The sequence below is a fragment of the Dysidea avara genome, chromosome 4 (genome assembly GCF_963678975.1).
Source record: "Dysidea avara chromosome 4, odDysAvar1.4, whole genome shotgun sequence".
NCBI classification, from domain to species: domain Eukaryota; kingdom Metazoa; phylum Porifera; class Demospongiae; order Dictyoceratida; family Dysideidae; genus Dysidea; species Dysidea avara.
The window spans coordinates 27,522,940-27,539,196 of NC_089275.1; the positions used below are offsets into that span (position 1 = coordinate 27,522,940).

Below are 16,257 nucleotides of genomic sequence, written 5' to 3' on the forward strand. Positions count from 1 at the left end.
TTTGATCCCAAATCTAACTTAAAACTTTGAATTAATACTTGTTAGTATGAATCACATAATGTTGTGATTATTTAAAGAACTTGGTGTAGGTGCAGCTTAGTCCAAATTTCTGAGGTTTACAGTAGTTACACTAAGTAAAAGGTTGGTTGTACAGTACAATAAAGCTGGAACACTATAGATAACATGCACCTGGACTATTAGCACTCACCAGACTATAACAGTATAAATAGACTATGCATCTAATCTTATCACAGCACTATGAGGAAAAGTGACTTATCTTTTTTGGACTGGTACTGCTATGCTGTTAACATGTGTAAGTAAAGCATGTTTTGTAGTGGGCTTTGTTCCACTAGAATATTCCATAAATAATTTACAGCATTGATTGTTTAATCTATGTATAATGGGTAAATCTCTATGATGGGTAGACTACCCACCGCCGATTTGTAACGTAGAAGTTTGAATTGTAGGCATGAAAAATGGTCTTTATATGAATATCAGTCATATTTGGCTTTTTCATTATTACTCCATAGAATGTACTAAAATTTATTTCAAACTACAAATACTTCAAGTTATGATAATATAGCCTATATTTTCAGCTTATTCTCATAAGTTACTTACTCTGTAGTGGTACAGTTTGTTTTACAGTATCTGAAGTATCATTAATGCCTCCACAACTTTTAATGCCAAAGTACTTCTTTGAACCCCAGTACTGATAAGATTGCACTTTTGTAGGCATGCGTCTATTATGCCGGCATAATTTCGGGAATAATAGGCACTGAAAAGCATTGGGGAATATTCCGGAATAATCGGATGAATTCTAAGAACAATTGGTGCAAAATTATAAGTTTTTGTTGTGGTGTAGTGTAAAAATCTTTTAGATTTACTACCAAAACAGTGTAAGCATAAAATGGTGAAAACGATCGAGATACTCTAATAGAGCAGTCAACTTCAAGTCCATAATTCTAATAGAACAGTCACTTGTTTAAAACCCTAACAAAAATACTACTTTTGCACACATATTTGGGAATAATTTGAGAATAATAGGTAGACTCAGGAATAAATTTGAGCATTATAGGTGAATAAAAAAAGAAGTGCCAGAAAGAATATTAGGAAGATTTTGGAGCATAATAGACTTAAGCCTACACTTTAGTTACTTCCACTATGCTCAAAATTGGAGCAGATGTGCTGAGCACTGATTCATAAGGTTCCACAGAAACGATATCTAAGGTATTGTAGCATACGTTCTAAAATTTCACAAGTTTTCTAAAATTATCCTCCTTATAGAGATCAAGACACACAGTAGTGTGTCGTGCGGCCCAAGAAGCCGGCGCGCAACCCCGTGAGTATATTGACAGGGAGAAAGAAAACGCAATTTTCGCACCTCCGTAGCTCTGTGCTGCCTTGATGAAACAAGACGAATTTTGCTGTGTACATTCCCTCCAACTTCAGTACTCCACATTCCTAATTTGAGCGAAATCGCTTCAGGCATTCCTGAGATATGCGACTTCAAAAATTGACTTAGTTTCTTCGTTTTTTTTTCTTTTTTTCTTCCTCTTTTCGCACACTTACAAAAACTGCTATAAAACGCGAACGCGTTATCCGATTGCTTTGAAATTTGGCACACAGAAGGGGAGTATAAAGGCGCATCTCTGTACCAACTTTGGCTGGAATACCATAAACAGGCAAAGAGTTATGAGCGATTATGCACGAAAAATAACACCAATATGTTGTCATGCCTACAGGGTAAACCGCGTATGGGAAGAAGCTGAAAATCGGTGGGTGAATAGGTTAACTATTGAACCTCAAACCTTTTGTGGTTTGAAAGAAATCGAGCTAAAAACCAGGAAGATACAACAACAAAACCAACAGTGTGTGACAATTACGCAACCGAGATTAGCTAATAAAAAACGAATACTTGCCACGTCTACCAGATAAACCGCTGGGGTAATGCTTTGAAATTCACTGTACTGATGGAGTAATCGTCTTAGAAGGGCTCTTCAATGGTGTAGAAGAATCAGACTTAAAGCCACGGAGTTATAACACGAAATCCAACTTGGTGTAGCAAGTGCGAGATCGAGATACTCTAATAGAGCAGTCATCCTAATAGAGCTGTCACCCTGAACAGAATGCAAGAGATCAGTTAGAAATAAGTAACCTGCATAGAGATCAGCTACAAACAAATCACCCTGTAAAGAGTTCAGCTACAAACAATTCACCCTGTTCAGACATCAGTTAGAAGAAGTTTCCTTGTAGAGAGTTCAGTTACAAACAAATCACCCTGTTGAAAGATCAGCTAGAACATGTCACCTTGTAGATAGTTCAGTTACAAAGAAACCACCATGTAGAGAATTCAGCTACAAAATAGTGACCCTGTAGATACATCAGCTAGAAGAAGTTACCTTGTAGAGAGTTCAGCTACAAAGAAACCATTCTGTAAAGAGCTCAGCTGCAAACAAATCACCTTTACAGAATTCAGCTACAAACAAATCACCCTGTAGAGAGATCAGCTAGAAGAAGTTACCTTGTAGATAGTTCAGCTACAAACAAATCATCCTGTAGAGAGATCAGCTAGAAGAAGTTACCTTGTAGATAGTTCAGCTACAAACAATTCACCCTGTACAGAGCTCAGTTAAAAGAGGTTTCCTTGTAGAGAGTTCAGCTACAAACAAATCACCCTGTAGAGAGATCAGTTAGAAGAAGTTACCTTGTAGATCGTTCAGCTACAAACAATTCACCCCGTAAAGAGATCAGCTAGAAGAAGTTACGTTGTAGAGAGTTCAGCTACAAAGAAACCATCATGTAGAGAATTCAGCCGCAAACAAATCACGTGTAGAGAGTTCAGCTACAAACAAATCTCCCTGTAGAGAGATCAGCTAGAAGAAGTTTCCTTGTAGAGAGTTCTGCTACAAACAAATCACCCTGTAGAAAGATCAACTAGAAGAAATCACCTTGTAGAGAGTTCAGCTTCAAAGAAACAATCATGTGAGAGTTCAGCTACAAACAAATTGTCCTGTAGAGAGATCAGCTAGAAGAAGTTACCTTGTAGAGAGTTCATCTACAAAGAAACCATCATGTAGAGAGTTCAGCTACAAACAAATCACCCTGTAGAAAGATCAGCTATAGAAGAAATCACCTTGTAGAGAGTTCAGCTACAAAGAAACCATCATGTAGAGAGTTTAGCTACAAACAAATCACCCTGTAGAAAGATCAGCTATAGAAGAAATCACCTTGTAGAGAGTTCAGCTACAAAGAAACCATCATGTAGAGAGTTCAGCTACAAACAAATCGTCCTGTAGAGAGATTAGCTAGAAGAAATTACCTTGTAGAGAGTTCAGCTACAAAGAAACCATAATGTAGAGAGTTCAGCTGCAAACAAATCACCTGTAGAGAGTTAAGCTACAAACAAATCTCCCTGTAGAGAGATCAGCTAGAAGAAGTCACCTTGCAGGGAGTTCAGTTACAAACAAATCACCTGTAGAGAGTTCAGCTAGAAACAAGTCACCCTGTAGAGAGATCATCTAGAAACAAGTCACCTTGTAGAGAGTTCAGCTACAAAGAAACTACCATGTAGAGAGTTCAGCTGCAAACAAATCACCCTGTAGAGAACTCAGCTACAAACAAATTGCCCTGTAGAAAGATTAGCTAGAAGAAGTTACCTTATAGGGAGTTCAGCTACGAACAGATCACCCTGTAGAGAGTTCAGCTACAAACAAATCACTCTGTAGAGAGTTCAGTTACAAAGAAACCACCATATAGAGAGTTCAGCTGCAAAAAAATCAATCACTCTGTAGAGAGTTCAGCTAGAAGAAGTAACTTTGTAGAGAGTTCAGCTGCAAATAAATCACCCTGTAGAGAATTCAGCTACAAACAAATCACCCTGTAGAAAGATCAGCTAGAAGAAGTTACCTTGTAGAGAGTTCAGCTACAAAGAAACCACCATGTAGAGAGTTCAGCTGCAAACAAATCACCTATACAGAATTCAGCTACAAACAAATCACCCTGTAGAGAGATCCGCTAGAAGAAGTAACCTTGTAGAGAGTTCAGCTGCAAATAAATCACCCTGTAGAGAATTCAGCTACAAACAAATCAACCTGTAGAAAGATCAGCTAGAAGAAGTTACCTTGTAGAGAGTTCAGCTACAAAGAAACCACCATGTAGAGAGTTCAGCTGCAAACAAATCACCTGTAGAGAGTTCAGCTAGAAACAAGTCACCCTGTAGAGAGATCAGGTAAAAACAAGTCACCCTGTAGAGAGTTCAGCTAGAAGAAGTCACATTGTAGAGAGTTCAGCTACAAAGAAACTACCATGTAGAGAGTTCAGCTGTAAACAAATCACCCTATAGAGAACTCAGCTACAAACAAATTGCCCTGTAGAAAGGTCAGCTAGAAGAAGTTACCTTGTAGGGGATTTCAGCCACAAACAAATCACCCTGTAGAGAGTTCAGCCACAAACAAATCACCCTGTAGAGAGTTCAGCTACAAAGAAATCATCATGTAGAGAGTTCAGCTGCAAACAAATCATCCTGTAGAGAGTTCAGCTAGAAGAAGTCACCTTTTAGAGAGTTCAGCTATAAAGCAACCACCATGTAAAGAGTTCAACTGCAAAAAAATCAATCACCCTGTAGAAAGATCAGCTAGAAGAAGTTACCTTGTAGAGAGTTCAGCTACAAAGAAACCACCATGTAGAGAGTTCAGCTGCAAACAAATCACCTTTAGAGAGTTCAGCTATAAACAGGTCACCCTGTAGAGAGTTCAGCTAGAAGAAGTCACATTGTAGAGAGTTCAGCTACAATGAAACTCCCATGTAGAGAGTTCAGCTGCAAACGAATCACCCTGTAGAGAACTTAGCTACAAAAAAATATGCAGTGTAAAAGATCAGCTAGAAGAAGTTACCTTGTAGAGAGTTCAGCTACAACGAAACCACCATGTAGAGAGTTCAGCTACAAACAAATCACCTGTAGAGAGTTCAGCTAGAAACAAGTCACCCTGTAGAGAGATCAGCTAGAAACAAGTCACCTTGTAGAGAGTTCAGCTAGAAGAAGTCACATTGTAGAGAGTTCAGCTACAAAGAAACTACCATGAAGAGAGTTCAGCTGTAAACAAATCACCCTGTAGAAAGTTCAGCTATGAACAGATCACCCTGTAGAGATATCAGCTAGAAGAAGTTACCTTGTAGAGAGTTCAGCTACAACGAAACCACCATGTAGAGAGTTCAGCTACAAACAAATTACCTGTAGAGAGTTCAGCTAGAAACAAGTCACCCTGTAGAGAGATCAGCTAGAAACAAGTCACCTTGTAGAGAGTTCAGCTAGAAGAAGTCACATTGTTGAGAGTTCAGCTACAAAGAAACTACCATGTAGAGAGTTCAGCTGCAAACAAATCACCCTGTAGAAAGTTCAGCTATGAACAGATCACCCTGTAGAGAGATCAGCTAGAAACAAGTCACCCTGTAGAGAGTTCAGCTAGAAGAAACTAAATTGTAGAGAGTTCAGCTACAAAGAAACCACCATTTAGAGAGTTCAGCTGCAAACAAATCACCCAGTAGAAAGTTCAGCTATGAACAGATCACCTTGTTGAGAGTTCAGTTAGAAACAAGGAATCCTGTAGAGAGATAACCTAGAAGTATCGCCTTGTAGAGAGTTCAGCTACAAAGAAACCATTCTGTAAAGAGCTCAGCTGCAAACAAATCACCTGTACAGAATTCAGCTACAAACAAATCACCCTGTAGAGAGATCAGCTAGAAGAAATTACCTTGTAGATAGTTCAGCTACAAACAAATCACCCTGTAGAGAGTTCAGCTAGAAACAAGTCACCCTGTAGAGAGATCAGCTAGAAACAAGTCACCTTGTAGAGAGTTCAGCTAGAAGAAGTCACATTGTTGAGAGTTCAGCTACAAAGAAACTACCATGTAGAGAGTTCAGCTGCAAACAAATCACCCTGTAGAAAGTTCAGCTATGAACAGATCACCCTGTAGAGAGATCAGCTAGAAACAAGTCACCCTGTAGAGAGTTCAGCTAGAAGAAACTAAATTGTAGAGAGTTCAGCTACAAAGAAACCACCATTTAGAGAGTTCAGCTGCAAACAAATCACCCAGTAGAAAGTTCAGCTATGAACAGATCACCTTGTTGAGAGTTCAGTTAGAAACAAGGAATCCTGTAGAGAGATAACCTAGAAGTATCGCCTTGTAGAGAGTTCAGCTACAAAGAAACCATTCTGTAAAGAGCTCAGCTGCAAACAAATCACCTGTACAGAATTCAGCTACAAACAAATCACCCTGTAGAGAGATCAGCTAGAAGAAATTACCTTGTAGATAGTTCAGCTACAAACAAATCACCCTGTAGAGAGTTCAGCTAGAAACAAGTCACCCTGTAGAGAGATCAGCTAGAAACAAGTCACCTTGTAGAGAGTTCAGCTAGAAGAAGTCACATTGTTGAGAGTTCAGCTACAAAGAAACTACCATGTAGAGAGTTCAGCTGCAAACAAATCACCCTGTAGAAAGTTCAGCTATGAACAGATCACCCTGTAGAGAGATCAGCTAGAAACAAGTCACCCTGTAGAGAGTTCAGCTAGAAGAAACTAAATTGTAGAGAGTTCAGCTACAAAGAAACCACCATTTAGAGAGTTCAGCTGCAAACAAATCACCCAGTAGAAAGTTCAGCTATGAACAGATCACCTTGTTGAGAGTTCAGTTAGAAACAAGGAATCCTGTAGAGAGATAACCTAGAAGTATCGCCTTGTAGAGAGTTCAGCTACAAAGAAACCATTTTGTAAAGAGCTCAGCTGCAAACAAATCACCTGTACAGAATTCAGCTACGAACAAATCACCCTGTAGAGAGATCAGCTATAAGAAGTTACCTTGTAGATAGTTCAGCTACAAACAAATCTCCCTGTAGAGAGAACAGCTAGAAGAAATTACCTTGTAGAGAGTTCAACTACAAAGAAACCACCATGTAGAGAGTTCAGCTGCAAAGAAATCACCCTGTAGAAAATTCTGCCAGAAACAAATTTCCCTGTAGAAAGATCAGTTAGAAGAAGTTACCTTTTAGAGAGTTCAGCTACAAAGAAACCATTCTGTAAAGAGCTCAGCTGCAAACAAATCACCTGTACAGAATTCAGCTACAAACACATCACCCTGTAGAGAGATCAGCTAGAAGAAGTTACCTTGTAGATTGTTCAGCTACAAACAATTCACCCTGTAGAGAGAGCAATTAGAAGAAGTCACCTTGTAGAGTGTTCAGTTACAAAGAAACCACCATGGAGATTTCTGTAATCAATGTATGTGACCGGATTTGCGAAAAGGGGTCTTCCACACACATCCAATTCCGTAAACGTTGGAGATCATAACTCAGTGTTCAAGTAACATATTAATCTGAAAATTTCACCATGTATTTAGCTATAGTGGTGCGCACCACTGTTCAAATGTCAAGGCAATAGCTCTTTCCAATCTGAAGTTATCAATTGTCAAAGTTGGAAAATTGGATGTGCTTGGAAGGTCCCTTTTCGCAAATCCGGTCACATATGTATTATATATATAATTTGTACATTTACTGATAAAATATTTAAAGTACATCTACTTCATCTTTTCTTCTTCCTGTAGTAAAGAAAAAAAAATTGGTTAAAAAAGTCCCAAAGCTGGCCATAGGCCGGCTTTGGGGTATACAAATACAAAAAGAAATGAAATCTAATCCAAAACAGCCAAGCTGTAAAAAAAGTGTGCGGCCCTCAGAAAGGCTATGGTGAAAAAAGATGTGAAATCCAAGGTGGCGGCCAAGAAATGGCTGTGATGGTAGGTTAATGGTAAAAATTTTAATAACGACAATTCAGGTGAATTTTTGTGCCGCTTCACAAAATTTACCTAAATTGTCATTATTAAAATTTTTACCATTAACCTACCATCACAGCCATTTCTTGGCCGCCACCTTGGATTTCACATCTTTTTTCACCATAGCCTTTCTGAGGGCCGCACACTTTTTTTACAGCTTGGCTGTTTTGGATTAGATACGTATATTCACTGCACAAGTAGCCAACATCAAACCACTCCATTATAGATGGTGTTGTCATTAGGTCAAATGTATCGGACGATCTTCAATAGGGTGGAGTGGTTGAGAAAGTGATTGTTTGCAAACTGCAAAACTGATGTGTAGGTAGTCAACAATCCAGAAAATCAACTTTTACAAATCAATCCCCCTACCATTGTAGGGTGTTCATCATGGTATCCCATTGCTAGACCCACAGAAGCAGGATTGTTCTTTTAACAGAAAATATTGCTTACAAGATGCAAAATTTATAAATTAAAGTTTTCCACTCCACAGAAATGACCGGATGAAATTTGCTACTTAGCCAGATCTTATCTAGAGAGTTGTTTTAGTTAAAAAGTATGTACAGCAATAAGCAAATGATTGGCTGGATTCACTGTGTAGGGCTACTTTCTTTAAAAGTTAGGAATTATTTTTCGAATTCAAAATCCCTTACCAGCCAAGAAAAGATAAGTCACTTTTCCTCATAGTGCTGTGATAAGATTAGATGCATAGTCTGTCTATACTGTTATAGACTGGAAAAGATCTGAGACTTCTCACCATCTGGGTGATAACTATTAAAAGTTTCTGCAACATTAAGAAATTATATTATACTTGCTAGAAATTTCCAGTGTTTTTTTTTTTACTTTCTAGCCATTAAGTAATAGTTAGACGTCAAGAGCCAGGGTTCTACAGGATTCAGAAAACTTGAAGGCACTACCTGAGGGCAGCGAGGGCACTACAAAGGGCCTGAGGGTTTTCTAAATGCTGTAGAACCCATTGTTTCTTGACATCTAGACTATACAACCCATTATTGTACCTTGAGTTGACAGCTACTTGCAAACGAGAAATATATTGTTAATTACTAGAAACAAGCCCTCTATGCATCCCTTTAATTCAGCATGGTTGTTGCTACCCATTAAATACCCACACATTGCCAATGTTACAAGTATGTTTCGAAGTAGAACTATAACTGGACTACAACTCATTGTTGTGCCTTGACAGCTGCTTGTAAACAAGAAATGTTATATTGATTAGTACAAACAAGTCCATTACACTTCCCTCTAATTCAGTACGGCTGTTTCTAGATATTTAAACACCCATGCATTGCCAGTGTATAGGCACGTAATTGTCGTGTTTCGTATTGCCTCAGAGCGTGGTCTCCATTGGACATGAATGTGGCACTGCGGGATTTAGAGACCACTTTTTCAGCCAATCAAATTTCAGTATCAACCTTGTTGTAGCTAGTCTAATTATTGACTGGAGCAATGGAAAAAGATCCAGCTGGATGCTTTGAACCAGTGGTTGTTTATTATTATTATTATTGCATTCATAACCTTCACACATGGTTCTACACCACTGAAAGCAACCAAATAATCCAAATTTGACTTCACCTCTCCAGCTCTACAGCAGCTCAAATCTTTACTATACCACCCCACAACACCATCAAGTTGTGAATACATATCCAAAAATAAACCTAAAAGCACAAAAACTTCCATTCTATAAGTGGAGTTCCTGGTGAGCTGCTGGTATACTGCACCATATGAATTCACAGAAGCACAATTAACATGCAACTTACCACTACTGCCAGACATTTTGGACCATCATTAATCACCATTCTAAACAAAATTAGGTGACCAGTGTGACATTGGAAGTGCTGGAAAGAACTTTAAGAGTTAGAGTCACTGAGAGAATCTCGTACGTATATATAATGATGCACGAAACTTTTGGAGCTTGTCACCCAGACGGTGAGAAGTCTTACATCCTTGCAGTATAGACATCCAACCTTATCACATCACTATGAGGAAGAGTAAGTATTACTTGTATTGGCTGGTAGGGCAGCTTGAATTGAAAACTCATGCTGCATTTCCTAAGACAGCAACCCTGTGCTGGGAATCCAGCCAATTGTTTGCTTATTGCTTTGCATATTACAATAACTCTGGATAAGATCTGGCTAAATAGCAAGTTTCACCTGGTACTTTGTGTGGAGCATGAAATTTGAAAAGAAACTTTGTGTCTCATGAGATACTGAAAGTGATATTTATGTGAAGACAACAGTCATGCCTCTGGTTTCATGGTGGATCTAGCAAAGGAGTACTACAATGACCATCCCACAATGGTAGAGGGATCAATTATTAAAAGTTGATTTTTAGACAGATGAATTTGGCCATTCAGGGTTCAAAACTGGCTGAATTGAGTCAAGTCATTTCCAGAGCTCCATCAAAACTGTGCCAGAGAAAAAAGTCAGAAAATGGTAGACCACAAAGCACTGGTTGATTTTTACAACAGTGCATATATTCATATAGCTTTATGTCTGTAGTGAAAATCAAACCAGCTGTGAGCATAAGTGATTGGACTGGATTGCAGAATCAATCACATGTTGTTTGATTTTATTGCATCATATGAACAAATATAACACCGGCATGTATTTAAAATGCTTGAATAGTGGTACAGTATATGCCTACACACACATAGCCATAATAGGCACCAGACACTACTTGACCACTTTATGTGTTTCTGTTTTTACTTCAGTTATTTTTATTTCTACTAGCACTTATAATTCATTGTGTTTTCATTTTCTTGCAGGGCTAGTATAAGCATTATAGTCACTATAAGCATTATAGTCACTATAACAGTGGCCATAGCAAGATTTTAATAGTTGAAAGCATAGATCGATATGCTCTAATAAAACATTCAAGCATGACTCTTTACTCTAGTTGAACATTCATCATATTTTTGCTGTATGGTATGGAATAGAGCTAAAAACCCTAAGCACAGAGCCACTTGACTTAACCTGCTATTTATAGCCTTGTCCTTATTTTTACATGTTTATAATTTTGCTGCAGGTCATTGCTTAAAGCAGCTGTGATATTTGTTCCTCTCCTTGGAAGCACTTGGGTGTTTGGAATACTAGCTATTAATGAAGACACTGTTGTTTTTGCATGGCTGTTTACAGTGCTAAACTCTTTACAGGTACAATTGGTATTATGCTGCACCTTAATATTGTATCGTTCACAGGGCTTGTTCATCTTGCTTTTTGATGTAGTAAAAACTGAAAAGGTATATATACCTACAGTACATGTAGTATCCACAGTACTGCAGTTACAAATTGTGTCTATATGTTTATACAGTAGTTTTGAAACTGAAGATCTCACAAACCTTTTCATGAATTAATACAAACTAATACATGCATACTCAGCTTCTGCATTTACAATACATGTAATTATGTCAGTTTCTTTATGGGAAGCAAACAAAGCAGTCACTATATTTATTTCTAAGTAAGCATAGCTACTATAGCTACACTACATACACTGCACTTACCATCTTTATTATTGAATGCTTACCTTGCTGGGAATATATGCGGCAAACAGCAATGGCACACGTACCTTATGTGCAATTATGAAGTCATTTGATTTACGTATCATATACAAAGTGTTACAGGTGTTGATTTAAATTAAGTTTCATGTTGTAGTTCTTAACACTTCTCAAAACTAAATGGAATGTGATTTCTCTTGGAACTCAAACATCTCACATAGCTGTAAGTGGTGGAAGAAACAAAGTGTACATGTACTCAACAATCTTTCCATTGCAGACTAAAGATTTAACTGTCTCGAATCCAAGAAAGGAATCAACAAGTGAGTGATGGTATACGTTTTATGTATACTATTTTATCAGCAATTATTTGGTGACCTGCAGCTCTAAATACCTAAAGCCAAACAAACGCTCTATGTAGTTTATATGTCCACCCACAAAAGTAACACCAAAGAAGTGAATGTGTGTTCTGAATGTGTGTTCTGAATGTGTGTTCTGAATGTGTGTTCTGAATGTGTGTTCTGAATGTGTGTTCTGAATGTGTGTTCTGAATGTGTGTTCTGAATGTGTGTTCTGAATGTGTGTTCTGAATGTGTGTTCTGATACTTCTGAATATACAAAATAAAACCACATGACTTACTGTTAATTTTAAAATCCCTTACTAACCTTCAAATGGGTTCATTACACCACTAAAACATTTAGCAGCTTATCTGTGTAATACCCAGGTAAATGCTAGTGTGAACAAACTATAGAAAGGCACAATAATATATTTGAAAGCTTGTCAGTATACTGCATTATATCTCTCAGGTAATGATTTGGTATGTTTATGGGGTTCAATTACATTTACACTCTATGCTATCAAATAGTACTTTATTTAAGCTTGTTCCTATTGTATTAGCATTCCAGTGCCAAACTGGATAAAAGGAATGATAAACTTAGCAAGAAAGTAGGAAATTCTGTTCCTACAATAATTCATTGATGTTATTCTTTTATTTATTCTGTATCCATTTTCATGTTTGTTCTTCTTGCTTGCATCCACTGCTTTGCTAGGGGAATGCCTAGGGTAGTTTCCAGAGGGTTCAGGAAATCCCTTTGGATTTATGCAGTTCTTGAAAGTGAGTTTATCATTTCTGGCCTCCAAAATCAAACATCCTTCATGAAATGGAAAACATTTTAATGGTTTATTTCAGTTAAACAATACGTAGATCACACAATGAAAACATCCATTTAGTGTATTTCAACAATAATTTACATGATAAAGATCGAGGTACTCTAATAAAACAGTTAGGCAATGTTTCTCTAATAGAACAGTCATTAGCCACAGTGGAAACCCCAATTCAAAATTCCTGTATATTTCTCTAGTTAGAGTTAGCTACATGTATATGTTGTGAAATTCCTTAAAACACAATGTAAAATGCTTGTTTTCAGATGTTTAATCACAACAGCATAATAAAGGTGTTATATACTGCAGTTGTATCTTTTTAACAGCAAGTGGGATTGTTCAAGATCAAGATATCAGTCATTGTGATTTGATTTGTCATGTTGAATGTACTGACCATGCTGATCTCAATGAAGCTGCTGTAGTAAAACACAAACATCCTATTAGACATGTAGAGTCAGCTGCTCCTGTTGATCGCAAAGAATGTGTTGATCAGCTTGATATACAGCAAGTGGTACAGACTGATTTATCAAAATATTGCACTACTGCTGTTGACAGTGTATTGGTTAACCCTGCAAGTTTTATTCCTCCAATGCAAGTGCAATCACTAATCAGTTGTAAGTACAAAAGCCAGTGTTGTTACATATTATATTACTATATATGTATTGTGTTGTTTTGTGTAGCAAATACTGTCAGTGTTCTTGTTGACTGCAAGACTGAAACAATTATATATACTCAAGACAAAAGTTCTACAGAATTTCATTCTGTATCAACATCACAATGTGATCAAGGAGAAACTACAAAAGAAAGTAATCTTTGACTGCTATTCTTTTGACCACACATACATATGTAGTCTAATAAGACAGTAGCATATACATGTAGTTTAGTTTTGTACTATACATAATTATAGTGTAGTAACGCAATTAGAATGCACACAGTATTTTCTTATACACAAAGTAATATTTTATAGCATCATTTTAAGCACATGAAGCTTATTCAAAAAGAAGTGATCCTTAAGGAACTGAAATCAGATGTATACTCTCATTTTACAAATGTAAATGTATGGAGTTAAGTGCTTTCAGGCTGCAGAACCACTGAGTCATGCAGACTCTCAGCATATATGCTGAGAAAATTACTAAATGTGACCGGATTTCATATAACAAGGCTTCCACACATACAAAATCAAACTTACGATTTTACCAGAAATGGATTGCTGGTCTAATACACTATCATATTTCACACTGTACTTCCTTCAGCACTGGCAAGTCTGGTTTCTGTAGCAGCTTTCTTCCGACCCTGTCAAAGCCACGAGTGTGAGATTGGCACCATTAAATGGCCATGGCTTTGTGATAATGGTGTGTAGTGAGCTGGGACTTCACAGAGAGCTCGCCAATAGTGTTCTCAGTCAATTTGGAGTAATTTGAGGGCCATGGAGAGCCCAAACTTGGCCTCTGGATTCCAATTGTCTTCTTACTTCATTTTATACCCGTATATTAAGACCACCGTCCACCCCCCCACCCTATTACTACCACCTGTGATATTATTACCCGCTCGAAAAAAGCTGCTCAAAACAGGGAAAAGTTTGGGTATCAGAAATGTATACACCCACTCAGTGATAGCTAGTGAACAGATGAACAATAGGTACAAATTTTGTTTGCACAGCTGTAGGCACTGGGAAGTTATTACACAATGATTCCTTAAAATCACCATATCTCCTAACAAAGCTTTGTGCGTCGAAGCCTTGTTTTGTCAAATTCAGTCACAAATTAAAATAACATTTATAAAATTGTAGCTATATGCAAAACTGTGTGCATAAGAAACTAGTAAAGTTAATGAGTAGCCATTTGATACATTTTTTTGTGACCATGACTTGCATAACAATTATGTGAAAGTCTGAAAGTCATGGAATAAACCCAGCTATAGTTTGTAATCCACCATTCGCTGATATCTAGTGCTGTGATGCATATTCTCAATGAAAATTTGCCACCAATGGCTACCTGTGTTGTCTTTGGTAATGGATTAATTTTGTCTGCACCAACTGCAATTTTAATTATTTAAAGTGGTTACTACTGTAGTTGTGAGTAAGGCTCATCCCAAAAGGACTCTCTCTATGCATGGTATCCTTGGAAACCCTGAATCTGTTCCTGTCTCAGGGCCGGATCCAGGAGCTGGCAAGGGGAGGGGCATAATTGGGCTAAGTTGTAGGTGGTTGCGGGCCAGATTCTCTTGTTAGTTGCTGCATTTTTGAAGCAGCAAATGATCACCTCTTAATAGTGTCTCACTGTTTGATTTTGGCCTTTGCAGATGGTTGTGAAGTCTTAAAAGCTGTTTAAAAAGCTCTGAATGTCAGCAACACGATAATTCTTTTACAGGTGCTTAGTATGCAAGAAGGTGCTCGGTGACAATTTCACAGCTAGTTTGACTTTAATTTGCTTTCACTGCTTGAAGGTTCTTAGTTTACTAATTTGTTAAGATGCCTTACTGTAGATATACTGATAGTAAAGTGTCAGTAAACTTAAGTATATGGAACATAATTATTTTACTAAGTTTTAAACTCTCAGTAAAACATCAGTGAATGCGGGTTTACTGAAAAACTACTAAAATAACAAACAATTAACTGTTCCATGTACTGGGGATATACCACTGTAGTAAACTAAGATACTTCAAGCAGTGTTTGTTTTAAGTGAATTTGTAATAAATGCTAGTAAAATGTGCATATTTTCATGAAATATAAATTTATCTTGGCCTGACACAAAGTTTAGTATTTTTGGCTCTTCCAGTGGTGGGGGGGGGATTTGCTCCAAATGCCCAATCCTGCATCTGCCACTGTGTCTTGAGTAGTTGAAGAATATGATTATGCATGTGTTTTGAAGTGTGGAGGTGTTTGGGTTATATAGATTTTCTGAAATTTACACCCAGCCTTCAAAGTTTAACTGGTGGTGATTCTAGTACAGACATACAGTGGGCACAACATCCTTGCAGTATGGCTGTAGTATAATGTACTGACTTTCATGATGGGCTTGAGTCTATAATGTACCTATCAAGTCCCATTACCCCTCTGGGGGATTTTGACTGAAAATCTGCCCCAAAATTTGAAACACAATTGGAAAAGCATTAATGTGATCATAATAGGATAATTTTGCAAAATAAATATAGGTAAATTTGAAAGCATAATAGACTCAAGCCTATTTCATGGGGTGTGATAGTGAAATCTATAAAAGCTGTAGGATGTTTTAATTTAAACGATGCTTTAGCATAACTTAAATTGATACTAGAAGCAAATAAAATCGCAAACTAACTCTACCAATCTGAACTGCAAGATTTTAAAAATTTAGTTTCTATATATACAGGGAGCCAATACTTCTCTGAAAATGTTTATACATAATATCTATAGCGACTTGTAAGTGCTCAGAGAGAATCACTAGGACTGAGTCAAATATACTCAGAATTTTACCCAAAATGTTTCAGGAATTTCCAAAATTTCAATTATTATGTTCTTCAGTGTTCCCGTTATGTTTGTATTATGCTCCTACTGTAGGTTAACAAGTAATAGTTGTAACACACCCATGAGGTTGTATCTAATTTGTAAACACGACACCCAAGGGCTGCAGGCCCGAGGGTGGAGTGTTTACAAATCAGATACAAACCGAATGGGTGTGTTCTAACTGATTTGTGGTATGGGGCATGTGCAGATCAAAGACGCACATTTGTAACACGGAAGGAACAAGAATGCAAGACAAATATTGGCTATTGCTGAGCGCTGTGTACAAGG

The 16,257-nt window shown here is 37.5% G+C and overlaps 1 protein-coding gene across 1 annotated transcript in view; it reads left to right on the plus strand.

The window, feature by feature from the left end:
* Positions 1-13,501, plus strand: part of LOC136253716 (adhesion G protein-coupled receptor L3-like) — a 42,469-nt gene extending 28,968 nt beyond the window's left edge. The window contains exons 15-20 of the mRNA XM_066046374.1: positions 10,861-10,987; positions 11,033-11,074; positions 11,487-11,552; positions 11,607-11,649; positions 12,815-13,102; positions 13,169-13,501. Of these exons, the coding sequence (XP_065902446.1) occupies positions 10,861-10,987; positions 11,033-11,074; positions 11,487-11,552; positions 11,607-11,649; positions 12,815-13,102; positions 13,169-13,305 (703 nt within the window). The 3' untranslated portion in view covers positions 13,306-13,501. The remainder of the gene's footprint in view (positions 1-10,860; positions 10,988-11,032; positions 11,075-11,486; positions 11,553-11,606; positions 11,650-12,814; positions 13,103-13,168) is intronic.
* Positions 13,502-16,257: the final 2,756 nt, after the last annotated feature.